Here is a 27,123-nt window from a genome sequence, read left to right as displayed (position 1 = left end):
AGAAAAAGGTGCGATGCCCACCTAAAAAGTGACACGGGGGAGAATTCCAGGTAACAGAGATGGCCGGAGAACCCAAAAATTTGCATAAAGTTTGGAATTACAAAATTATTTCCGTACTTGATGGATTTCCTTTGTGTCCAACATGGTGGATCCTCGGGGGCGGGTGCATTATAGCCTGCTCCGAGCCAATTGGACAACGCCTTTCCTTGGTACTGCTCATGTTCTCATGCTTATCTGCCTTCTGAATTTGCTCAAACCTCACCGAGTCCAAACCCGTACCCGCTTCTAACCTCAAAGATAAGTATTAAATGTTCTAAGGCAAGGAGAGGAACCCCTTACGGCTCCTCGGATGCTAATAACATTTTTGGTGCCATCTGATATTTATTAGATTTATTATTTATGGTGGAAAAGCCTCAAGTTTGGGTCTAGAATGAGGGTTCCACAAGGAGACGGCATCGCACGAGGAGCGGACCTCCGCCCCGTGACAGAGCGGGGTACGAGATCTCCCCGACTGCGGCCCGGCCGGCAGCCGGATCCCACAGCAGGGCCAAAATCAGATCTAATAAAGTCCGCTGCGGATTTTTTTAAGGTCATTTAGTCGGGTTTAGGGTAAAAATGATAAATTCCTTCTTTTGGGGACCTGTCCTCGGCTAGAGACTACAGTCATCTCTGAGACCCTTTCCACGGACAATTCCAGAGACCTTATGGAGGCTGGAGGCATGACACAGACCACTGCCCCCCCCCCGCCCCCCTAGTGTTATGAATTTAGCAGGCTACAGGGCGTGTGTAATCCGGCATTCTACGCCTCGATAGCCCTACTTGGGTTTGGTAAACTGCGCAGCGAAGATCCTTGCGATCCGGCGGGTCTCCTCCTCCGGCAGATCCGTGCCGGTCAGCTTGGGCTTCGGGCGAGGATTCCTCCGGAACGGGATTCCTCTCGCTATCCGCGTTTCAGCCTTAAAAAAAAGTAATAAATAAATAAATTATATGCAATATAAAACAATTTAAACATATTAAACGTTATTTTGATGAATATTCCATTTTTTCTCAGTTTCTGCGCGTAAATGGTGTCTATAGGGGCTCGGTTTTAGACATGGGGAGTCTTTACCCGAGGAGGGGGAGGTGTATGTATCTGCATATCTTCCAACTATCTCGATTAAAGCAAGACAGTCCTGATTGTCGGGCCCCGCCGTCCGGCTTTTGAGGGCAGCGGAAGTCATGCTGTGGAGTGGGCCGAGGTCTCCTGGCTGTGTGCTGGGATATGACATCACTTCCTGGCATTCTGATTTGAGGTGATGGCGCTAATTGCCCCCAAAAACATGCAAAGCCCCCACCCCCCAGACCACGTGCCCATTTAGGGCACCTTAAATATTGCCAGCTCAACCAACCCTCAGGAAGAGATTCCATACCTACATAAAAACTCTAATAAAATCATTAAAACAATTATTTAAAATTTATTTACCCTTAAATACCATTTTTTTTTTTTTTTTTTACATATTTTAGAATAGATCGCTCATTAATCACAAGCGTCTCTCATTAAATAAACATTTGGAGAGCGCCGTTTAGTGAATAGGGGCTGCGGTTGCGATACTCTGCGAGATACTCTGCGAGATACTCTGCGAGATACTCGGTACCGATGGCTGATGGAGGAGAGACGGTGGATTATTTCAGGTCCTCTTTATGGCCGGCGAGGAGCGAAACCAGCTGCCCAATCTTAACTTTTTTTTGGGGGTAAAATGTGCCAAATTCAATTGTTTTTAGAAAAACATTCAAATATTTTCAGAGCACCCAAGGCCAAAGCGGGGTCTCCCCAGGGAACGGTGTCGTAGCCCCCGCAGTTTCCCGTGAGATCGGGAGAGACTTTTGCCGTCCCAGAATCCCGTGCTTTACTTTAACAGAATTAGGTTTATCTGCCGTTTGTGCTGAAATCCACAAAATATACATGGGGGGAAAAATTACGTTATTTCTCCCCTGTTGTAAAGGGAAGAACCGGAGCAGAAAGAGTTTCCGAGCAGGAAATGGTTAATCCGCCTGGAAGAAGATATCTCCATCAATACGGTTCTAGTAAATGAGTTAGTTTATAAAAGAAGCCGTTTCCCTGTCTTCTGGGAAATGATAGAACGGCTCAGTCTGAATCACCCAGCCAGACTCTCTGACTAATGAAAGTCTATGGAGGGACGGACTTCATTAGCATCGCCATAAAGCATCAGCTCAGTGTGGTGATTGAGCCAGGAAAGTCAGCCAAAATATCACATGACTGACAGCGATGGCATAGAGGAACAGGTGGGGGGGGTTATATTACTGTATAGGAGGTGGGGGGTTATATTACTGTTAACTACATTAGCATAAAGACATAATGCGCAGCCGTGTATACGCAGCCAGCACCCGCACCCATGCCATGAAGCGGGCAGCCCCCCCCAGGTGCACCATGAAGCGGACAGCCCCCCAGGTGCGCCATGAAGCGGGCAGCCCCCCCCAGGTGCGCCATGAAGCGGGCAGCTCCCCCCCAGGTGCATTTACACAACGCCAGAGGCTTCGCACAATGGGGTGTGCTAACTAAACGTTGTTCCGGAGGAGGTTTGTGGTTTTCACTCACGTCACTATTCAGGAGCCCTGTAGAATGTATGCTTCAATGTGCAGAGAGCCTTTAGGGGAAACCCGACGATTTACCTATACATCACACAGGGCCAGCCAAGAGAATGTTATGTATGGGAGCGGAATCTCCTGTCACGTAGCGAACGGACCCCAAAGCCTGGCAGGGGTAACGCATGTGACAGAAGCAGACGTGACTATACCCTTTTTCCACCCCTGCGGAACGGAGAGGGTTAAAGCCGCCGGTCACCGTGCGATCACCAAAAGCTCGTCACAACGCTGGCAAAAAAACCACGATTTCAGTAAAATAAAACCTTTCACTGGCAGGTGTCTCGAGAGACGCTTTAAATATTAACCCTTTAATCAGAAAGCACCCAACTGCCACCCATAGTGCCTGCCTGCGGCGATACCCCTAGCCTGGGGTCCGGGGAGGAAGGCGTTAATGTGCCTGTACAGTGGGAGCAGCTGATTGGGCGGCCGGCCGGCGAGTAATATTACTCCCGGCTAATTTCAGCAGCAGGCTTAGTCGGCAAACGTCATCCGGACAGAACCGGTTCCCGTTTATCACTGACGGTGAACTTTGTACACGGTTACGAGGAAGGTCCCTGTACATGCGCGGCCACGGCGCGGGGGGGATTCAACGCGGATACGGGGGATACGTTCAATAATTATGGTTTACGCACAGCCCAAGCTTCCCTGAACTCCTTTACTCTAGGTGGCCTGTACTGTTTCAGTTGGAAGTCTGTTCCAGGTATCCACTACCACTCCTGTAGAGTTTTCTCACCTTGTCCCTTTAAATAGTTTTAGCTGCGCGGCTCGGACGTTATTTATTCCATTAATTAATTAAGCCGGTGGCTGCCTGGGAGTGATGGGATACAGCCCGCTGGGCTAGAATTTTTTATGATCGCGTTGAATTTACGTGAACCGTAAACAAGCACCCATTACTGAACGGGGTAGAAGATCAGTGGAACAGCCTCCCAGCAGAAGTGGTAAAGAGTAATACAGTGAGGGGATTTAAACATGCACGGGATTGTTAAAATACCGATCATATGCCGAACGGCAGACAAATCCTAACCACGCTGGCTCAGATGGCCCCGGGGGGCTGCATACTCCACTCGAGATTACAATGGAATGCCTGCCAGGGCAACAACCTGCAGCGGCTCTAGCGGATTCTAAACTACAATTCCCACGATTCTTCAAGCAAGACTCCCAAAAGCAATTAGCTATAGACATGAAATGGATCATGGGATTTGTAGTCCAGCTGAAGCAACCCAAGCCGGTGATTGGTGCCGGACATTATTATTGGATCCAGTGGCTCTCCAGGGCTCGGCTGTTGGATCCGGTTAGCGGATCCGGACCGGATAACGTTTACCGCCCTGAATCGCAGGGCGTCTTCTTTTAAGGGCCCGAGGTGAGGAGGGAAGAAGAAAAGGGTTCAAGTTCACGAGGAAGAGAAATGAGTTTCAATAACAGGCGGGCGCAGCCGCTTCCGAGAAACAATGGGGGAAAAAAACAACCTGTTTACGAAACTGGAGGAGACGCTCCCCGGGCCGGCGGGGGCCGCACTCACTGCATGCCTTCCACGCCGGCTCCTGGAAAGTCACGCATGTTTACTGCATTCCTGCAGAGACAAACCGCCGGCAGCCAGCGAGGGGGACACCGCCACCCCGGGGGGATTCCAGAGACTCAGGGCTTAGCAGACGGGGGCCCATTTACCCGTTATTATTATTATCATTAAAAGTACACATATGTTATAACCTGAATTAAAAGTATACAGTAATAACCCCCCAGCGCTGTATACAGTAATATAACCCCCAGCGCTGTATACAGTAATAACCCCCCCAGCGCTGTATACCGTAATATAACCCCCAGCGCTGTATACAGTAATATAACCCCCCGCGCTGTATACAGTAATATAACCCCCCGCGCTGTATACAGTAATATAACCCCCCAGCGCTGTATACAGTAATATACCCTCCAGCGCTGTATGCAGTAATATAACCCCAGCACTGTATACAGTAATATAACCCCCCAGCACTGTATACAGTAATATAACCCCCCAGCGCTGTATACAATAATATACCCTCCAGCGCTGTATACAGTAATATAACCCCCAGCGCTGTATACAGTAATATAACCCCCAGCGCTGTATACAGTAATATAACCCCCAGCGCTGTATACAGTAATATAACCCCCAGTGCTGTATACAGTAATATAACCCCCCAGCGCTGTATACAGTAATATACCCCCCAGCGCTGTATACAGTAATATACCCTCCAGCGCTGTATACAGTAATATAACCCCCAGCGCTGTATACAGTAATATAACCCCCAGCACTGTATACAGTAATATACCCTCCAGCGCTGTATACAGTAATATAACCCCCCAGTGCTGTATACAGTAATATAACCCCCCCGCATTGTATTATTTTATCCCTTATAATATAATGCTAAAGCCCTAGAAAATGTATAGTTCATATGGTGCCCTCTAGTGGTCAGCATTCTTATAAGTGAAGTTTAAACCCCCTCAGTATCGGGGATACCTCAAAACACAGTACTTTTTTTTTTTTTTTTTACCATACGTGGGTTTAATCGCGATTCCCCTTTACCGTGTTTGATGAACCTGCGCAAATTACACATTTTCTTTTTTTTTTTTTAATAAAAAAAAATTGGGGGTAGTGAAGGGGGGCAGAGGGGGGGGTTATACTTTTTACATGTAGTGCAATGGGATGTCAGGACTTTTTGATTTTTAAATTTTTTTTTGCAGTGTTCATCTTGTTATGACATCACTGGGCGCACTGTTTTCACGCTTTTGCTTATTCTTTTATTTCTGATTTTTATTTATACATGCGCGGGATAATATGTCTCCTGAATCTAAGACGAGACCAACGACCGATTAAGGTTTGAGACTCTACAGCAGGAGAAACGGGCGACTAGACGGGGGCCGATCTGCCAGCAAATATTTAGTGCCCCCCATGTAAATAACTACATGGAAAGCGATAGTAACCGGGAGTATGATGCCACCTAGTGGACAGAGCTGGTAACCACAATCTGTGACTTACACAGTATCGGTATACTTTACAGCTGAAAATTACCGTTTCTGTGTCATATTTTTTGCCGACTGCACATAAAGCCAAGCAGAAAGTGATGTTTCTGGATATGAAGTGGGGGATTTGTACAGAAGAGGAGATGTAACTCACCTCCGAATCGGCAGCAGACGGGAGAGCCGGAGACACGCTCAGCATCCTCATGGAGGCTTCTAAGTGCTGCGGCGGCAGGAAAAAGTTTGGAACGAGTACGGGATCAGATCTACGCGGAAGAGGTTAGGGAAAGCAATATACGGTACACAGAAATATGAAATATACGAGCAGAGCCGATCCGCGCATGCTTCGTACCGCTCATTAATGGTCTCCGTCTACACGAGGCGACAAATCAGATTTCTGTTTCCAAAACTGTTTTTTTTTCTTCTTTTAAATATATTTATTCGAATTTAGGATGTTGATCGCCTTTAGCAACATATAACCCTCGCCTTACAAATACATTCTAAACCGGAGCCCCAGACTAGCCACAAGGCTCAACGGGCAGGTAGCCAGTGGCACCAGTGGTTTGCTCGGTCATTCTAACCCTTTAGTGTGCGGCTGATAGAAGTTTCCGCCGCGTGTATCCAGCAGGCAGCACTCACTCCATTTAGCGGCTGTGGGTGTTAAAGGGCCAGGGTTGATTTTCAGCCCCAGTCCGTCGCCGCCAAGCATCATCACACGAAGGAGACAGCGTCGGTCAGCCCTCCCAGCGCACGTTTACCCCGCGTAGCACCCATTATGTACCCTTTAAAGATGCCGACCCAGTGGACAGAAGTTAAATACACGCCGTCTTCTCACACGAGTGAAGGAAAGGATACAGAAGGTCACCGCAGCGGCCAGGAACCTCAGCAGTACTTTCCTCAGACGCATTGGAGTTCTGTTGCGAATCCGCAGACGGACGATCAGATTCGGAATAATCTGCTTGTGGTAGTGGAGACGGGGTAGACCTCCCAGCATAAGAGGCACCGACTGAGCTTTCTGGGTCACTACCCTCAGACGGTGATTCGGACGCTTGCCGAACCAAAGGAGGCTCATCGGGCTCTGGGTCGTCATTTCTATCCAACTCTTCTAATAATCCCTCCTGTGCTCTTTGGATTCCAGTTGAAGCGGAGCGCGGTTCATCCTGCGCGGCCCGCTCGCTATCACCGTTGGGTAAATGGAGGAAGCCTCGGACGGTAGAACCTTTGTCGGAGGTCTCAGGTTCCTCTGATGCGCTTGGGACGCTTGGATGCTCCTTGGGGTATAAAGACGAGAAGACGTTGCCGTCCATGGCGTGTTTGTTGCCGGATGAAACCCCAGCGTGTTGCGTTTCGTCTGTTCCGTGTAAATGTCGCTCGGCGGAAGGAGGATCGACGTCTGATAACATGCTGGACCAGGGGCTGGTCCTGTCGGTCATGGCCGTAACCTCATTGAGCGTTCTGGGTTCGATGAAGTCTTCCTCGTAGTCCTCGTCGCTGGCATACCGGGTATCGTCCAACTCTTCCTGGTGCTGCTCATCGACTAAGCTGCCGTCAACGCTGGCGCCGCTTCCCTTGAGCAGCTCCAGGTCATCTGTTTGAGGGTCCGGCGAGCCCCTGAGGGAAAACGGCGGGGTTGCCACTTGGGGAAGCTCGGCTTCATCCGCTCCCAGCTCCTCGTGACCCGCTGATCTCGTATCACCGCTGCGGCTGTCGGGGAGGCTTGCGGGGTCGCTCGCGTCTAGACGCTGGATGTCCGTGCCGTAGTCCGGTGTCCCGTAGTCCGATGTCCCGTAGTCCGGTGTACCGGTATGAAATCCCTGAAGGTCTAAGCAACACAAAACACGACATGGATCTCCGAGCATCGGCACATATTGGATAAATATTTCACCAACGCCCTCTGAGACATCTCTATATCTATATTGTGAGGGTATCTCGATTGAATAACGCGGGGGGGTCTCACCTGTGATGAGGCTGCTCACTTGGGATACCAGGAGGCTGGATTTCTTCAGCAGCTGTTGGGTATCCGAGTCCTCCTGGCGCGGGGCAGAAAGCGGGGGCTTCTCCTGGCGCCCCCGGCTCGGCACAGACGAGCCCTCCTCATGATCTGCGTTGGAGATGGATCTGTACAGCTTCTGCTTGAAGTACTTCTGGATATCGTCCAGCTCACCCAGGTTTTTCCTTAAAAAACAAACATTAAACGCAGATGAATTACCCGGCGGAAACGCATTTATTTAATTAAACAGAGTGAACGGCGCGGAGGGCAAAAGAAACCCTTATTCGCCGTGGTGGGTCGATGGAGGCCGCTGTTGCTGTGCTACAACTCCCATGATCCTCTGGGCCAAACGTTTGTCCGGATGCAAGCTTAGCGTTATGGGGGCTTTAAATCAACAACAGCTGTTAGGATGCCCACCGTGATTACAACGAGTAACCAGGAAAGCGATATTTGGTGCAAAGTGGAGAAAACGGTGCAATCGCCTTGACGATTACAATGACATTTTGCTGATTGCTTCAATGTTTTCATTTTGAACCGAATATGAACTTTTTAAATGACCGGCGGCTGTCTGGCCCGACCCATTGAAGCGGAGGGGGGTAGGATAGGATATTACATGGCGGATTTTATTTTTCGGATGGCGCTGTTTTCCACCAACCATGACATTTCTTGCTGGGTATAAGTGCCGACAAACACCTAGAAGAGCGTGCGATGGACGGAAAGAAAGACGCGTCATGGAGGATCCCTCACCTGAGGGCAGACAGCAGCGAGGTGCGCGACGACTGGGACAGAGCGCCCCGCTGCTCCGCGCTGTGGGCATTGCGCTCCGCCAGCTGCAGGGTCTCGAGGAACCGACGCACGTCATCCGCAGGCTCCTCGTTCCCGGAGACACCACCGCCCCTGAAACAACGACACATCGTGAAACAACAGCCGGCGGGGCAAAGGATTAGAGACGGGAGTCATCCACCCCACCGGTGACGAAGGATCTCGCCACGTGCAGGCGTTTCGCAAACATGGCTTTCATCTCGGATTATCCCGATCAGTGTGAGAATTTCCAATAATATATATATATCTATATATATATTTATATCTATATATACACATTCAACAATGGGGCGGAAAAATGCAGCAGGACGACATTCGTGGCTTTGTGTCTAGAACAGCCCTGGCGTTGAGCTCGTCGGAGCGATTTTACATCGAGGTCTATCCTGGGAATGTCAGCTCTTCTATACGATGACCGTGTGAATGAAATTAATATTATCATGTGGATATTAAATTAACAAAGAAAATTACCGGTCAGCAGGTGGGTCAGAGAGGACGGCGGCCACCTCTCCTGTACGGCCGCTGCTGAAGGTAGAGAAAGATCCACAGAAAGCCGGGGTCGGCTGGAACGGAAGAGATTTGTGTGATGAGCCCTGAGAAAGAAGAATGCGGTTTATGAGACACGGAAGGGCCGGCAATGAATCTCTCTGCCTCCAGCACCCAAACGGCCAGAAGCCATTACAAGCCAAACCTCAGCGGGCGCGGGCGACGTCTTGTTCCTCGCTCGTCTTTCTTCTCTGAGGTGTCCGATGCCCTCCAGCGGGGTGATGGAGACTTTAATCTGCCCCTGGCATTGCCCGGTGAAATCGCCGATGTTATACCAGCCGCAGACGGAGTGAAAGCCGGAGAGCAGCGGGGAGAGGTCCACGGCGGCAAATCCCAGGACGCGCTCCACATCTACAGAAAGACAGGGGGTCGTTATCCCGCCCCGTGACACCGGTCCGCTCCACCGGCTCGCGCAGGAGACAGCCGTTACAGAGCGGCACATCGCCCGCCATAAGTAAAACAGCGACACATCACCGTTTGATTTATAAAGCCGTTCCCTGCTGTTTCTATACACATTATCGGGGCTTTTAGGGCTGTAGAACCCTGCGATCCCCTCATACCCAGCAAACATTCTGACCTCCTAGAAAAGAGGGGCATCAGGGAAGGAGAGAGGGGCATCGGGGGAGGAGAGAGGGGCATCAGGGGGAGGAGAGAGGGGCATCGGGGGGGGAGAGGGGCATCGGGGGGGGGGAGAGGGGCAGGTCAGACTAAAATGGCCTCATCCTAGTTATTTTTGGTTTCTTAGATTCAGGAGCCGTATGCCGATCCCATGCATGCTTACATGCTTTTTTTGATGTTTACAAGGCTTCAAATACCCCAGAGCTCTTTTGGGTGTTTATCTCAGGGATTAGGGTTGATCCGTCTGAGCGAATCCAAGCATATCATGTGTTAGTGACAAAATACTTTGACTTATATTTAGTTTATTTGTTTTCCGTTCTCCTTCCTGCTAAACCAGCTCAGCGGAGATCACGTGACGCGGGTTTCTTACATCCACGGATCCCGACCTCGCACGAAATCCTGAACACAATACAAGCAGCTCGCCTGCAGCCGCTCCGCGGGTGACCTTTACCTGTTTTATGCCAAACTTTGAAGACTAAAGTCTGTTGCGGGTCCACGAGGAGTTCATTTGTCAACCTAAAGAAACCAAGAGCAAATGTAAAGAATGTGTTTTCAGCAAGTCTAAAACTAGAGACGTTCATCAAGCAGCGGGACCATTAGCCTGTTAAAAGGCTTACGTGCCACTGTGCTGAATGGGCCGACAATGTTAGTAGAGAAGAATACAGTTGGGGGTGAATGAATGAAAGTTGATGAATGAATACAGATCCAAAAATAGATGGGCATCTTTATATCACAAGAGGTCTAAGGTTTTCATGTCCATGTCCATTCTAAGAAATCTGGGCTTACCGTGTCTGGTACTGAAAGTCCCACACGGGAGCATCCGTGTTCTCGATCACCGGGGTGGCTACTGGGGTGGCACTGCCGGCCACGGGGAACGACACGCAGCAGCTGGGGGTAGACACCGCTCGCTCGGTCAGGGGGCTCCCTGTGATAACAACCAACAGATTATGAGTCTGTGGGACTAAACACAATGGTTATGTCGTCACGTTACAAAGTACTTTCTTACCCTTTAAGCTTAGATGCATCGCTCTCTCAATCACTATATTCACGGCAAAAGTGTTCTCCACATCTTTGTCTGCTGGGTGGTCCCGCTGACTTGGGGTCTCAGCCGGGGCCGCAGTCTTTCCACCCTTTGTATGATGAGCGGGTTCCTTTTCACGGTGGTCTTCGGCGGCATCTTCCGGCACCTCCTCTTCACTGTGGCTCATCTCGTCGGAGGGGCTCGAGCTTCGGGGGGCCGCGGGTGGGTGATAGGCTGAGCTCAGGGACAGGTGAACCCTCACTGCTGCCCCCAACAGGTTGGAAACGCCGCGCTTAAACAGCGGGTAAACACCTGGAAACGTGGAGAGAAGACTCAATCCGTGTCCTGCTAGTGCCCAAGAATGCCAAGAAGGACGGGCAATCAGCGGACAAGCGGCTGTTAAGAATCGGCTCAGAATGATGGGGTTAGGGTCTGACGGAGGACACGTGGGTTGTCCACGGGTCTTTGAGGACATTAAACCCACTGGTGTTTTAGGTCTTTTATTGTGTAATCAAACACACACCTGCTTTCCACCTGGCTATTTGATTGGTAAAGAAGAATACAGATTACGAGCTATATATATATATATATATATATATATATATATATGTGAATGGGAAGTATTACGGCATTTACTAAGATTCCGGGTCGATACATTGGGGGCCGCTGTAGAGATCTGTAGATGCAAACCAACTGTTTAGGTGCAAAGAGCGGCCCAGCGGCAGAGCTTGGAAACCGTAAGAACTCACCGCTGACCGTGAGGGTCCGCGAGGTGGCTTCCGAAAGCGCCGTGAGGTCCACGTAGGCACAGCCAAGAAGGCGGTCGGTATCTTGAGGTCTCGGCTCGTCTGCGTCCTTCCCGTAAGCACGCCAGATCTGAATTTCAAGCCTCTCTTCCTTCAGGTACCAGACCAGCGGCTGGTGTCTCATCAGCTCTATGCTTCTGGTCTTCTCAAACATCACTGAGGCCTGCTGTCCATCTTCTGATAACTGCGGCCGTTTCAGGGGGGAGCAGAAGGCTTCCCTGTCATAAAGCTTGTACCTCAAATAACAATAAGTGCTTCGGTGGAGCCGCTTCTGTCCGGCCAGCAGCAGGCAGTGCACTGGCAGCCAGATCTTCGGAACGCTAACAGACATGGTCACCAGATCTTCTTTCATCTGCCATTCGTCCTCCCCGCGAAGGCTAACCTCACGGACACGGTCTTGCGGCTGACTCCATCCAAGTCCTCGAGCGGCTTCCAGGACACGCTCTCTGTCCGCGGGGTGCGTGAAGCTGATGGAAAGCTCCAAACCTCCAACAACGCTTTCAAGGATGGACGGTCCACCGGTAGATCGGTGACGCTCTGCTGCGGTCACCGGGTACCAGCCGCTGACACCTAGAAAGAAAGAGGAAAGCTTAAGGGCTAAACCGTCACAAACGCTGAAACCATTTAACATTTAAGAATCGCTCAAATCGTCTTGCGTACGGACGGAGATAATAGCGCTTCTCGGTAACCGAGCGCTGACGATGGCAGAACCTACTAATAAATGCGGGAGCAGGCAAGGCTTGTAATGAAGTTAAATCAACATTTAGTCCCAAAGTATTAAATGCTTTAACACCGTATTATACTTTGTATTGTCAGATATATCAGGCTGGAAAACAAGTATTTTATATTTGTGTATTTTACAAGAACCATTTTATTTGCATCTATTAGATATTTCACTGATGCTCTTTAGACATTATTAAATTATTTTTAATCGTCGTATTAATAAAACTACTATAGAGAGATGGTGATTTTTTGTTTTTATTACCGCCCTGATTATTGATATTTTTGGTTTTATTTTGGTTGCTGAGTAGATTGGAGATTAATTGGTTTGATATTAAATGCTGTTTTTATATAAGGTGATATAATTTGATCGTGATGGTATAATAATATCTCATTTGAATTAAAATTTTTGGCGCGATCTGAAAGGATTTAGGATCAGAGATAAAATATGGGCTATCTCTTTATATTAATATTGTGGATGCCGTCCTACAATCATTAATAGCGTCAGCATTTTGTGCATGTGATAGCATATTGGTTTTGCCCGTTTTATCTCATTAATATCCCTAAAAGGCACTTTATCATTTTTGGGGGCAGCTGCCCTCTTGTTGGGATCTACATCAAGTCCAAAGAAAATCTCCAAAACCCATTGAAAAGTAAAACTGCAGAGAGTTTAGCAGATTGCTGGAACGCGCGAAGCAGCAGGAGATGGGATTTTTTCTTTCTAATGAAGGCACAATAATAACATTGTTCTGAGACCCCTCAGCAGAAAATGTTCTGGGGGGCCACGAGAGTCCGTCACATAGGCGAGAAGGTCCATTTCGAGGTTACCTGATCTTTTGGAAAGCAGATCCTTGGCCGGAATCCGCACCTCGCCCAGCCGCGAGTCCCGCGCAGGGTGGCTTCTGCCTGAATGATCTGTAATTCCAAACAAAAAAAATATTACTAGCCTTTCCAGCTGCATGGAAGCCGATAGGTAGACTTTCCATCTGACTGGAGTCTAAAGACAAGCGATGCCCCTCATGTCACGGCATTAACGCGTACCTGACGTTACGCTCCGGTGATGGATGGAAAACACGATCTCCGAGCAGCTCATGATCTCGGCCAGGCTGCAGGCTTCCCCGCTCCGCCGCTGGATGACGAGGTTACAGGGGAACTCCGAATGATGGTCAAACTCCGGGGAGAACGTGCGAGCCACCGTGCGAGTGCTGCGCCGCTCCGCTTCAGGAAGGAAAGACGGGTGTACGGTGACAAAGGCGTTCACCCCGACATCTGCGCTGTACTGAAACGCCGGCTCGTGTTCTGCAATCAGCCTGAGAGAAAATAACATAACGATAGATGGGAGCCGAAAATAAACCACAAAACCATTAGCGGGATTATTTTATCTCTTTACTATTTAGAATTATTTAGAAGAGGATCTCCCGACAGTTCTTATTCCTAGTATCAGATTAAAAAAATATTTTCTTTTCTTAAACCAGTTCCTGCAGAATATAAAGTTTTCAGGCAGCTGCATATCAGCCGTTTGTATGATTCTCACTCTGTTATCTGACCCCCAATCTACTAAACCCCCCGACTCCTTATCATACTGCCTGTGGGGAACAATAGAACGGCTCAGTCTTAATCACCCAGCCGGACTCTACGACTAATGAAAGTCTATGGAGGAACGGACTTCATTAGCATCGCCATAAAGCGTCAGCTCAGTGTGGTGTTTGAGCCGGGAGAGTCACCCAAAATATCACATGACTGACAGCATGTGAGTTTATTGGGAGAAAATGAGATAAAAGCAGGTTTTTTGTCAATTCTGACCAACGTTACTGTATTACAGAGCACATTCATTTAACATGAGATGGAATATTTAATTCATTGAACCTTCTGATTAACGCAAGGTGCCAAATCTGCTCTTTTGGGTTGGGTAGATGAGCGCATTGTGCGTGAGATACAGGGATTCCTTACCTGGCTGCTGCCTGTAGACCGGAGGCTCGGTGGATTTGCACAGAAATTGAGACCATCCTTGTAGCCAGCATGCCCACCGCGTTCCTGACCGAGCGCCTGTACGTCACGTTCACGTTGAGCAAACCTTGGGGCAGAATTAACACCGTTACAATGCGGGCTGCGGGTGGGCACTAGTAATCATAGGAAAAGCTTACAGTCTCAGCAGATAAAACCGTGTCATTTTATAATAAAAGTGAAAAGCGGGACTGTTGCATTTGCAGAGTCTGTTGGTTGCTTTTCTATAAACCAGCCCGAGATGTAACATCTTGCCTTCAATCAGCACAGAAGACATGGAGAGCTTGGCAACCAATTCTGTCCAAATAAACTACACACATTGGCCCGTACGTAACGCAGAAGAAGATCCACAAGCCAGGAAGGACAGTATGGCAAGTCAGCCAGGGGCTGGAATGTACACGGTCCCTGGAATGCACGCGGTCCCTTAACCAGCATTGCAGAAGGGATCGGTGGGGGCCACAGGAAGCTTCCAACCCTTTAGAGATCTAAACTGCAAGGGGGCCACTTGCCCATGAGACCTATCCACCCTACAGCCACCTGCAACTAACACTGGGAGGGGCCACCTGTCCATCAGCCCCCGCCCACCTCCATCAGCCCCACCCACCTCCATCAGCTCCACCAGCCTGCTACAAATCGATCTCACCTGAGGACCGGGGATGCTGTTCTCCTGGGGTATCGATCCTTGGGGTGAGGGGCAGACTGAATGCCTGGATCCCCACTTCTTCCCGATGCTGCATGGTCACCATGGCACAGAGGCGAGATAACGGGAGAAGCCCATTGGCCACCATCTGATCCCGCACATTAGGGTAATAGTACCTGCATAGGAGGCATATATAAATATATATATTTATTGAATATTAAATTGCATTGATCTCTATATATCTATCTATACACATCCATTACTATTATTTTTTGGTCACTCACCGGCACCAGATCTCGAACGTCACCCCTCCCCCTCCAGACAGTCCCTGCGCGGATAAAGCACCGAGCAGCAGCCTCTGCACAGGGGTATCAGACGGGGCCACAAGAGAATGGCTCTGCCGGTCATTAAAGACGGGATCTGGCACACACAGGGTGGTAGCCGTACGGACCGGCTTCAGACTAACGCCTGGAACGAGAAGATGGGGGGAAAAAAGCACACGGCTAGATTACCTCTTATCTTAGCCAAAAAATATTGGTCTGCGATGTTTGATATACCGAGCTGTCATCACAGGACCCCCCGAAAAGCTTGTAAGTTGGGGGTCATCTTATTGATCTATTCACCAGATAAATGCTAGGCTATATATTTAGGCCCCCAAGCTGCCCTTTAAACATATTCTGCATATTCAAATACTCGCATTGCTAACACGGGAAGCGCTGTCCGCTGGCGTGGCGATCACGTACCGCTCTCTGGCCGCTCGTCTCCCGGGCTCGGCGAGCGCTCGGGGAAGTAATACTGCACAAAGCAGTCGGCCTCCCCCCACACCGTGGACTGGAGGGGAGTCAGGCCTTTGACGTTCTCCACGTGGATCTCAAACACGTGATCGATCGTGGCTTCCGGGGACGGAAATACCTGAGCGGAGCAAGAGACAGAACGGGGGAACCGCAGTGTCAGAGAGCCACGGGCAATGCAAGCAACAAACAAACAAACAAACAGGTAAAGTTCTTATTATTATTCTCATTTATTATCTTGAAAATCATCAAATAAAGAAGGATGATTGTCAAATAATATTAGGAAACATGACCAGATTGCTTTGTCAGAACAAGGAAATTGGTCTTCTGCAGAGAAGCACTTAAAAATACATGTTTTTTGCATTATTTGAACATTGACTCTTTCTGCGCATGTTTACAGCTCTTTATAACTCTTATTGATCATCCTTTTTGCTGGGTTATCGGGTACCTGCGAGGTGGCCTGTGGCGGATCCAGAAAGTGAGCTGGCCTCGGTACCTGAGCTGGAGATGCCCCTTCCTCGTGCTTTAAACGCTGCAAGGCCACCACTTGGTCGCCAGATCCCATGGCCAGCAAAACCTTGAGTTTGCCGCGCTCACCGCCGCCGAACACGTCGGTGACGGCCACGAGACTGTCCACGGCCACCACGGGGTACTGCGCTTGGAGCAGCAAGCGGGAAATCTTGGGGTCGCTGTACGGAAAACGGATCAGATTAGATCGGCCTTCTGTGAGCGGACCTCTTACGGACAATCAAAAAAGGGCAAAGATTTACTGCTGTGGGTCCTTTCATTCCAGCCGTCGTCGGCCATACGCGACCGTTTTAAATCAATGGTTTCTCCCATCGCCGTTACCTGAAAGACAGGAAGAACTGATGCAGGGGAAGCTTGGCAAGTCCCAGGAGCCGGTCCTGGCCGGGGCCGGATACTTTGCTCCAGACCTCGATCACCATCACGTTGTTCTTCAGTCTCTCTAGGAGATGACTTGTCAGGCCCACGGGGGCCACCTGTATGATGAAGCGAGAGAAACAAACTGTAAATGCACAGAAACACAAAGAAAACCCCAAAAAATTAAATTCAACAGAACCAACCCAATCAAAGTTTACCGCTGCGCATGTTCGGATCATGCAGATCGAGAACCTTTATTACACATTACGAAGGGCCAACCCCATAGAGCTCCTCCAGCAGGAAGGGCCGAGCCTGCCCTGTTTAACACAAACACATAGATTGCTGGCAGATAAGGCCAATTCGGCCCCCGTCTAGCCTGCATGTTTAACCGGTCCTTGGTCTTATTATATAGCGTATGGTTCATGCGCGGAGCTTTCTTTGGAGGTATAATACACAGTATTTCATAATACATGGTGCAGCCACGGGATAGACATACGGCTCCTGAATCTAAGACGAGACCAACGACTGATTAAGGTCAGCGGGAGACATGGGCGACTAGACGGGGGCCGGATGGGGCCGATGTAACATAAAATTCAGTGTTTTCATTTTTCAATGATTTCTTTTTACTTGCTGCGCAAACACCGCGGCCCCAAACATGTATATAAAGAACCGGAGCCGATCAGGAGTAAAGTGGCAAGTGGGGACCCAAGGACCACGTGGAGCGGGTTATTTACCTGCGTGAAGTTATACACGGGCTGCGTGGTTCCCCACGCAACAGCCGAGCGAGAGGCCTCTGGCGAGGAGAAGAGCTTGCACTTCAGGTAGGAATTGCAGGCGGACGGAGAGTCGGCACTAGCAGGCATTAACCCCTTCCCTTCTGGAACCATCAGTACGACATGGAGTAATAGCGAGCTCTCCTCGGCTGCTCGCGGTTGGGACGCCGATGCCCGCGGTTGGGACGCCGATGCCCGCGGTTGGGACGCCGATGCCCGCGGTTCCTCTGCGGCGGGACGCTGGGGGATGCTGTGCTTGGCCGCTGGTTCAGCCGGAAGAGGCTCGGAGTCAGAAGTAGAAGGAGTTTCTGGTTCCGTAAGAGAAGCGTTATGGCTGATGGAGGGACGCGGTGCTTGTTTTGCTGATTCAGTGACCTTCCCCGGGGTTCTTGTGGGATCTTTACTATCTCCAGCCAGCTCTACAGAAACCTGCCATATATCAGCGGGAAATACAGCAGGGATCAAACTCAAAACATACTTTATTGAAATGATCACTATAATGTTAGAACAAAACGTCAATTTAAAGAGGCTTAGATATAATGTAGGGAAGTTTCACTTTACTGAGAGGGTGGTAGGTAAATGGAACAGTCTCCCATCTGAAGTGGTAGAGGGTAATACAGTGAGGGTATTAAACATGCATGGGATAGACATACGGCTCCTCAATCTAAGACGAGACCAACGACTGATTAAGGAGAAACGGCATTTGGCATTTCTCTGCATGGAATTCTTAAAAACAGCCCTACCCTAAGTAGCCGTGCTATCTAAATACGAGACCCCCGCCTTCCAGAAGGGCGCTGGTTTTAAAAGCACATTGCTGGTAGAAAGCCAATCACAGGAACCCCCAACATGAAGGATCGGACCATACCTTTAACGGTCCCACGTCTGCGGTGTCCTGCTGGGGCTCGATGCAGTCCACGCGAAGGTCGCGGCTCACAGACAGTCTCTCAGACAGGAGAACGTCTCGCAGAGACAGACCGGCCGAGCCAACGAGCACCGGCTGGAAAGAAAAACACGAGACATCAAAGATCAGAGGAGGAATCCGACTATCAGAACCTCCTGTCTCAGCGATTACTTCCTATCATGGCCGACCGACATGAATCCTGAACGTGTAATAAAGATTTAATTTTTATATATATATATATATATATATATCATATAATATATATATACCGTATTTGCTCGATTATAAGACAAGGTTTTTTCCAGAGCAAATGCTGACTATGAGACTAAGATCCAGGTCCCCTGCAGCGCTGTGTTAACCCCCTATATGCAACTGTGCCTCCTGAAATGCCTTATACCCCTATATGCCACTCTGGCATTTAGGGGGTTAAAAGGCATATTATGGGGCAGAACCCCTCCCTCCTTCTTGGCTTGGGTTAACCAGGTCGAATTCATTTATCAGATGGAAGTTCTCGTGTGGTCAGCTAGGGGGGCGGGTCATAAAGTTGAACTTAAATGGTTTCATTGGAGGTCGTTCATTACGTCTCTGGAACATCGTCCCTTGCCTGGCTCCCTCTAGGGGATCGCTGCTGTTCTTCTTTTGGGAGTACGTCTTCTTTTCGAGACACTTTTTTTTTTTTTTTTGTTTGTTTTCTACTAAGTATGTACTGTAGGTTGTACTGGCTCTGTGTCGGAGCTACCCATTGGACCCTGGGACGGACATGTTCTACGTTGTTTTCTGTTTCCTTTTGTTTTATTTCTTGTTTACCAGCACTGTACTATTGGGTACCCCACTGCTTGTCAGCCTGGTGTTGGCCCCCTCTATAGGGGTAGATTTACTATTTTCTGTACCCGATTTGTTCTAGTATATGCTCTCAATGTCTCATGTTTTCCCGGCCACTCCGGTACGTGTGCTGTATCCTCTCATGCTGTGTGTGTATATGCTCTGCTGTTTACCTATGTACTCGGTATTCTGTACCATGTATTTGTTACCATACGTGCAATAAACTGAGAATTGAGAAAAAAAAATATTATGGGGCAGAGCGGCATATAGGGAGGTATAAGGCATTTCTGTAAGCAGAGTGCTCTATAAAATGCCTTTTAACCCCCTTAATGCCACTCTGCCTCCAGAAATGCCTTTTGACCCCCTATGTGCCACGCTGCCTCCAAAAATGCCTTAAACCTCCCTATATGCCACTCTGCCCCATAATATGCCTTTTAACCCTCTAAATGTCAGAGTGGCATATAGGGGTATAAGGAATTTCTGGAGGCAGAATGGCACATAGGGGGTCAAAAGGCATATCATGGGGCACAGTGGCATATAGAGGGTATATGGCATTTCTGGGGCAGAGTGGCAAGCCTGGGGGCAGATGTGCATAACGGGGGGGGGCAGGTTGGAAAATAAAAACCAAAATATTTTTCTCAATCATAGTTTTTATTAAAAAAAAAATTGTTCACGTGAATTAACATTTACTGGTAAAACGTTTTTCCTATAGGGCCGTCTTATATTCAGGCTTTTTCTTTTTTTCCTGTATTATTGTACTTATGATGTAAGAAGTGATATTGTTACACAGAGGAGAATATGGAGATCCATATAATATGCCCAAGCTGTACACTATCCAGAGGCTATGAAGCTTTTAAAGCCGCAGATCCTCAAAGCCAATTACTGGGTAAAATGACAGATTTTGTACGCCGTTTCCTGGGTCTTTAAGCTCAGTTTACCTTTTTCTGGGACGCTTTCCGTAGGAAAATCCTGAATATCAAGTCCGAGCTCCACCAGTGTTCAAGCATCGGGCCGCTGAACGCGACGGGGAACGCGAAGCGCTGCTGGAACTTCACGACTGGAAGAATGGGGAGATATTAGAAACATGTCTTTTTTTTGAGGAAAAAAAATAGGATTCAGTAAGTATAATAAAAAATAAGCATTTATTTATTAACCTAACTTCCTGGAAATGGAAAGATAAAAGTCTGCATGAATTTGCCCAAACAAGACACCCAACAACCCCCCTCCCCCAATCGTTGCATTCAAATTCTTAATTGATCCGCTCTCCAGCGTAGTAGTTATTTGGGGGCTCTCTGCTAACTCGCCTTCATTGGTGCGGGATAAGAAATAAAACACTACATTTTGGTAGAATCAAAGAAACGGGCCCACGATTGGTCTAACGGGGGCTGACCGAGGAACGGCTGTGGAAAGGGTTAACAGAAAGCCTCCGAGACCCGACCGGCGCATCGCACCGAAGCCTCCGAGACCACCGACACTTACATCCCCCCACAATCTTGCTGGAGACCAGGCGAGTTACTTCTGTTGCCACGGTAACCTCTCCAGCTTTGCTTTTCGATGATGCAGGGAAGAGGAACTCCACAAAAAACGTTCTGGTGACAAAAAAAAAACAGGGTTTGCAAAATACATTATATATTACATTTTATATATATATATATATTACAAGTCAGCGTTTGGGAAGGTTTAACCCTTACTCACAAGTAACTCTCAAGGGCAGTGATAAACTACAACTCCCATGATCCTCTGCCAGTGTCATTAATGACAGACATGAGCCGTGCAACAGAAATCAATAAACCAGAAGAAAAAACAACAACAAAATGTACCACAAAAGGTGATATTCCACATAAATTAGGAGGCTACCAACCATGCTGGGCCCCTGAGATGTCATTTATTAAAATAAAACCATTTATTTCATTTGATCTTTAGCTTCATATCACTGGTTATCCATCTTTATTTCATTTTTATTAAAATATATTTATATCTATTTCATTTTCCACCGTTTAGATGGCTTCACAGCTCTGAATAGTTACGTGTGTTTATATTTATAAAAGGTCTAATCAAAGCTCTTAGTAGTCTTACCGTTTGACGGCAGACAGCGGCCGCGGTGGCTTCCCCCTGCTGCTTCGCTTCCTTGGGGTCCCCTGCTTGTCCTCTGGAAGGACCTTTAACGTGTCCACAACAACTCGGGCTCCGTTCATCCGCCCCAACTCCGCCAGGCGGTCCATCGGCAGATCCACGGCGGCCGATTTTACCGTACCCCTAAAAGAGCGATCTGCCGTCCTGTGTATGCCGAGGAAACAGACAGAGTATTAGCATAACACATTTATTACAATTCCCTGCTTTCCAAATGGGGCGGCCGGCAAGGAAGTTACCAGCGTAAAAAAAACATCAAAGATAGTAATATATAAGACACAGTCGCCCATCGTACTCACTGTTCGGAGCCGGTGTGCTCTTTCTCGGCTGGTGACCGGTCCCGACGGGCCGCTGGATCCTTGCCAGTTTTCTTACTCTTCTTTCTTCTGGCTTGCCGGCGGTCGTCGTCGCTGATAAAGTCACTGAGGCTGCTGTCTGATTTCTGCCCCACCAAAAAACATAACACGTCATGTGACCCAGCACCCTGGACAGACAGAATTTAAAGCCCGAGGGGACACAGAAGATATTACTAGGGGAGGATTCCCATATTTTGTTATAAACACTCTTGTTCACATCTTGAAGGTGTATGAAGTATAAATATATATATATAAATAAAGGATATATTTAAGTACAGTAAGACTAGGCTGAGGTCCACTGTGCACGGACTGACCGAGCATAATGCAAACGTTGAATAACCTTCAGCATTAAAGGTCACTTTGTTACCCGAGCGTTCTATAGGCTCAGTGCTCAGAATGAAGCCGATACGTGATCTGTATCATGCAGTCCTTACGGGGGCCGTGTAGAAGAGGTGCTCCAGCAGGCTCTGGTCATAATGGGGGTCGTTAAATTCACTCTCGTTGAAGACGTCAAACCCAGATATGGATTCCGGGGGGGAGCCGGTCCCATCCCAGTAATATTCAGGAGACGCCATAGAGCTGAGGGATTCAAACGCAGGAGATGTTAGCGTCAAATCAATCGTGGCTGAAACCCATCGCTGGCTCCACGAGGGGCTTCGGCCAGCCAGAGGTATCCGGGACCCCAGGGGTACTTCTCATGGATCCAGGGATCCTTCTAGACCTCTTGGTGGAGAAATCAAGTATTGGGTGTACTTGGTTGGTGAAAAAAACAAAACACTCCGCTACTATATATTTCACCTTTGTGCGCAGCTACAGTGGGCTTAAGGGCCAATACCCAGTGTGAGAAACCCTCCGAGAGCAAAGATCTCCCCCAGTTTAATGGAAAGACCTGGGAACGTTACGACTCTCGTGTTATATATATAATAATATAATATATTCACTGTAGACCCTTTCACAGAACGAATAGTCTATTGGGTGAGATGAAAGCGCCCCCGACACCCACCTGCCCAGAAGCAGCTCAATGGCGTTGGTCCCACTAGGGGTCTCGGTTTCCAGGAGTTCCCTTCCCCCGCCTTGGAGAAGAACGCCTTTCCCCGGCGGAGAGTTGTGGACATTTACGAGGTTCTGGAGAAATCTCGGAGACGGGACGTCGGGGGCAGATCTACGATCGAAGAGATCAGCGGGACAGACACTTAACTCCATTTTAGTCGAGTGAAACTGCAACACAGACTAAAAGCTCTAAGCAAAGAAGACCGGGGGCTTAAAACACGTCAGCCCGGGCTTTAACTCTTTCTTTACTTCTATATATAAGTCATGATTTTGCCTACAAATAAGTTCTGCTAATTATTCCCCGGCAACTCACTTGGTAACGGCTAAGACTTCCTCATTCAGAGAAACGGGTCGCCTCTTGTCCTCATCAAGGTCCACAATGGGGTCAGATTTCAGAGCAGATACGACCATGGCTTCCCTCAGCTTACTTCCCTGACCCAGAAGAACTGCAGAAAGAGAAATTAGAGACCAAAGACAAATAAATCCCAGTATAGAGAAAACATTACATTCATTATCAATAATCAAGAAAGAGGATTGTTGAAAATATTCGCCCTTCTTGTTGAAAGATGTCTCCCAGCCGTAGAGGAGGAGCGGGTTGTTACACGTAAGCTCCTGGGCTCACCTGAAATCAGATCTTTCGCTGCGGATCCGGGGGCTGCCGCGGGATCATCGGGCGTCTCTTGCGCGTTATAAGCGGCTGTGGTCTGTTTCATGGAGGGAAGCCCTCCTGTGTTGGGAGCCTCTTTTATATTCAAGTGGTCTTGAGACCCTCTGAAGGAGCCTTTATTAGGGTCTGCGTTTTCTTGGAAGTACAAATGATCTCTCCCTCTGCAAAAAAAAAAAAATTAGCATCGCCATAAAGCATTCGATCAGTGTGGGAACTAAGTCTGGAAAGTAACCAAAATATAACGACCGCCTACAACAGATCCGCAGATAAATGAGGATTATTGGAATGAAAGGAAACAAAACCTAAAGAATTTTTTTCTGGGCAAAAAAAAGCAATCCACTTTATGTTTAAAATCCTCCATAATAGTCGCAGATGCAGCATTCCCGTGTGTTAAGATAATCTTCCTTTGTTTAAGAGCGCTGGATGAGAGCGCGCATGCCGAGGTATACGGGCAGCATATTCACACAGAGCGGAGATATCTACCCTTGCATCTGGCTTCAGGAACAAACCCCATAGTGTCTGATCATACCGGGGGGCTCGCTAACCCGCTTACACGCCAAGGAGAGGGCTGATCAGATCTGCAGAGGGTTTCGGTTAAGAATAATCTGCAGTGACCTTCTTAAAATTTAAGAATTGTTAGAAAATGTTTAAAAAATAAAAAAAGTTCCTTAAGTAAGATAATAAAGCATGGGCTGCACATAAAGAAACACCACCCTACTAATAAAAATGCATTTTTTAATCATTACATATAAGTGAATGATTTCTGGCTCTTTGTTTTTGTAAACGAGGGAGTTACCTGGGTGTAGAGACCCGGCTGCTCTCAGAGTCCCTCCTGTTTTGGGGCAGAAGTAGTTTGGGCTGTGACGGGAATCCAGGCTCATCCTTAGACGCTCGTACAGACGCAGCCGTGTTGGCGCTAATGTCGGTATTCGGGATCGAGCCGCTGCTGTCGTAAGTCTCCGACAAGGGCTCCAGAGCCACAGACACCTGAGGAGGGGACAAAAAAGTTACTCTATTAAAACCTGCCAAAAAAAACAATAAGAGGGCAGCTTTTATATCAAATAAGCAACATGTACACGTAACACTCTACTGTTCAAAAGTTTAGGGTCACTTCGCTGTGTTCATGAAAAACAAGGAGATTTCTGGCTGTAACAATCACAAAAAAAGGGTTTTCTAACCATCAATTATCCTTTTAAACCTAAATCAGCAAACACAACGTGCCATTGGAACACAGGAGTGATGGGAGTGATAAAGGGCCATTGGAACACAGGAGTGATGGGAGTGATAAAGGGCCATTGGAACACAGGCGTGATGGGAGGCATAAAGGGCCATTGGAATACAGGAGTGATGGGAGTGATAAAGGGCCATTGGAATACAGGAGTGATGGGAGTGATAAAGGGCCTCTGTACGCCTATGAAGAGATTCCATGAGTTTCCAGCTACTAATAGTCATTTATAACACTAACCTTAGCCCTACTAAGGTTTAAGTGGCCAGAACACTAGAAATACAATTGATGTTATATTTAAATGGAACGGCACCTTTATTTTTTTTTATTTTTTTTTAAAACACGTCCTTACCTGTAGCTCTCCAAGTTTCTCTGACGTTGGCGACACAATAGTAAAGAAACCACTGATTGGATGTGCTGGGGACAGTCGCGGGATCCCGTTAATCTGAACGCGGCCAATAGGAAGGTGATCCAGTTTGGTCATAATTTCGAGCACAAGGGAGCCCATATCTACACGGAGCGAGAGACCGCCAGTTACGTTTACATCGCATCATCAAATCACCAAACAAAAAGGAAAAGAAAAAAGAAAAGAAACTCCAAGTTAGAAAAGATGGAGTTTGCATCAAATATATATATATACTTTTTTACTTTTTTTTTATATAACATTTAATAAATAAATAACATATGAAGACATTATTATCAATATAATACAATATAATACACAAATATTAAAAGAAAAACAGAAAACACAAAAAAACATCTATAAAAGCCCATTTTTCCATTTCACCATTCCAGGGAGGGGTGAGAGTAAGAGTGAGTGAGAGTAAGAGAGAGAGTAAGAGTGAGTGAGTGAGTGAGTGAGCGATAGGATAGCGACAATACAGTAACGTCGAACTAGATGCCTAGGGGTGAAGCCCACCGTGGAGCTGGCGAACAAAACAAGCAAATCATGGCTTCTCGTATCACATGATCAGGGCGGTATGTAAATATATAACATGTATGATGTATGTACAACGTGTTCATCTTATTGTCATTTATTATTGTCTTTGCTGAATTTTTGCTGAAACGTTGCTACTGAATCTGTTGGCGCTATATAAAAAAAGTGCATATAAACATCACAGAAATGCATTCATTCTCTTGGAACCTCGGAGGTCTCGCGCCGACGTGGAACCTCGGAGGTCTCGCGCCGACGTGGAACCTCGGAGGTCTCGCGCCGACGTGGAACCTCGGAGGTCTCGCGCCGACGTGGAACCTCGGAGGTCTCGCGCCGACCTGGAACCTCGGAGGTCTCGCGCCGACCTGGAACCTCGGAGGTCTCGCGCCGACCTGGAACCTCGGAGGTCTCGCGCCGACCTGGAACCTCGGAGGTCTCGCGCCGACCTGGAACCTCGGAGGTCTCGCGCCGACCTGGAACCTCGGAGGTCTCGCGCCGACCTGGAACCTCGGAGGTCTCGCGCTGACCTGGAACACGGAGCGTTACGTGAAAGCCCGACCTGTCAGATAGGAGATGAGCTGTTTGGGTCCGCAGCGCACAGCGTAGCGAGCCGTCGTCTTCACACCTTTCTGATCGGCCCGCGAGGAGTCCCTGGGCCTGAAGATGGTGCCGTTCGACGTCTCTCCCCACCAGCGGAGCCTCACGAGGGCCGGAGACGGAGGCTTCAGAACCGTCCAGAGGATTTTACCGACGCTCACCCTCAGGAAGCAGTGGAGCTGACCTTCCACCAGAGGCGGCAGGCTGGTCGAGGGGGACACATCCGAGGCGCCTATCGGATAAAACACAGGGGAGCCATTAAAGAAAAGCAATGACCTGCATGGAGGACTCGAGATCCAAACTCCGAAGGAGGGAAGCCGATAAAGGATCCAGGATATCACCCCCGAAACCGGCCGAACAACATAACCTCGGCGAGCAGAAGACTTATAGAAGGGCCATAGCTTCCGGGAGGCAGATCGGGAGATTCACACTCGATGGGCTTTGCTTAGGCGTTGAGGCTCGAAATGCAACAATCCCGATCCGCCGCCCGGAGGCTGTGGCACGTCAATAAATCTACTGCTGAGGGTTAAATAAAAGGGGCAGCCAGGCAAACAGAGAGTTACTTTGTATTAACACTTTAAATACCCCCAACTTCATCTTTAGTATGACAGGTCACAGATCAGTGACTCTCTACCCGCCCCCCATGATGCCCCCAATACCCGGCCCATGTTTTATTTATATACCGGTATATATCATAAAAATGTCAGTTTTTTAATAATATCTTTATGCTGATATATGAGTGACATAAACAAAGTGTCGGATACGGCATGATTTAACACTTTCCTTCCCTTATGTAATTGCGCCTTGCTGTTGTTGAAACTCCAGGCATGCAGACACCGGTCTGCACAGCGACAAATAAGGACAGTTGGCAGCTATGGAATATCCTCAGATTGGGTGTCACTGATATACATGTCCAGGATACTCCGTAAAATAAACCGGATGGTAGATTTGGTTTCCGTTACGACCCCCGCTGTATTACATTATATAAAATGTAACACATTGGGTCCCCATTTCTCATACACCCCAGAACCCCCGATCCCTCCCTCCGCAGGGTGACGCCATCTTTACCTTTCTTGCGCCTGAGCCCAGGCTTGACGCTATTAATTCTCCTGCTCTTCATGCTGTCAGTTCTTCCTCTCTCCCGCTCTCATGATAGTATCCCTGTGGCCGCCATAACGAAGCTTCCTTAGGGTTTCC

At 48.3% G+C, this 27,123-nt stretch overlaps 1 protein-coding gene across 1 annotated transcript; it reads right to left on the bottom strand.

The window, feature by feature from the left end:
* Positions 1–815: 815 nt before the first annotated feature.
* On the bottom strand, positions 816–27,123 carry C2CD3 (C2 domain containing 3 centriole elongation regulator). Its single transcript, XM_053456143.1, has 33 exons — positions 26,995–27,123; positions 25,889–26,158; positions 24,748–24,905; positions 23,967–24,157; positions 23,126–23,331; positions 22,817–22,949; positions 22,457–22,615; positions 21,888–22,032; positions 21,397–21,539; positions 21,044–21,244; positions 20,447–20,556; positions 19,906–20,024; positions 18,110–18,241; positions 17,206–17,673; positions 16,439–16,590; positions 16,038–16,278; positions 15,542–15,710; positions 15,083–15,266; positions 14,802–14,974; positions 14,105–14,228; positions 13,196–13,464; positions 12,983–13,069; positions 11,378–12,004; positions 10,614–10,940; positions 10,394–10,532; positions 10,059–10,123; positions 9,135–9,340; positions 8,915–9,036; positions 8,372–8,521; positions 7,592–7,809; positions 6,490–7,456; positions 5,792–5,900; positions 816–956 (listed from the first exon to the last, which is right to left on the bottom strand). Exons 1-33 carry the CDS (start codon positions 27,044–27,046, stop codon positions 816–818), a joined length of 6,957 nt encoding a protein of 2,318 aa, XP_053312118.1. The 5' UTR covers positions 27,047–27,123.

This window comes from Spea bombifrons, chromosome 2 (genome assembly GCF_027358695.1).
Source record: "Spea bombifrons isolate aSpeBom1 chromosome 2, aSpeBom1.2.pri, whole genome shotgun sequence".
Taxonomy (NCBI): domain Eukaryota; kingdom Metazoa; phylum Chordata; class Amphibia; order Anura; family Pelobatidae; genus Spea; species Spea bombifrons.
The sequence above is the reverse complement of the archived record's forward strand: the minus strand, read 5'-3'. Positions and strand labels throughout refer to the sequence as shown.

Coding starts and splice junctions, on each gene's coding strand:
- C2CD3 (XM_053456143.1), bottom strand. CDS start 27,046: ATGAAGAGCAGGAGAATTAATAGCGTCAAGCCTGGGCTCAGGCGCAAG. Junction 13,465..14,104: donor GGTCTACAGGCAGCAGCCAG/GTAAGGAATCCC, acceptor ATTTTCTCTCAG/GCTGATTGCAGAACACGAGC. Junction 7,810..8,371: donor TCGCTGCTGTCTGCCCTCAG/GTGAGGGATCCT, acceptor TTGTTTTTTAAG/GAAAAACCTGGGTGAGCTGG.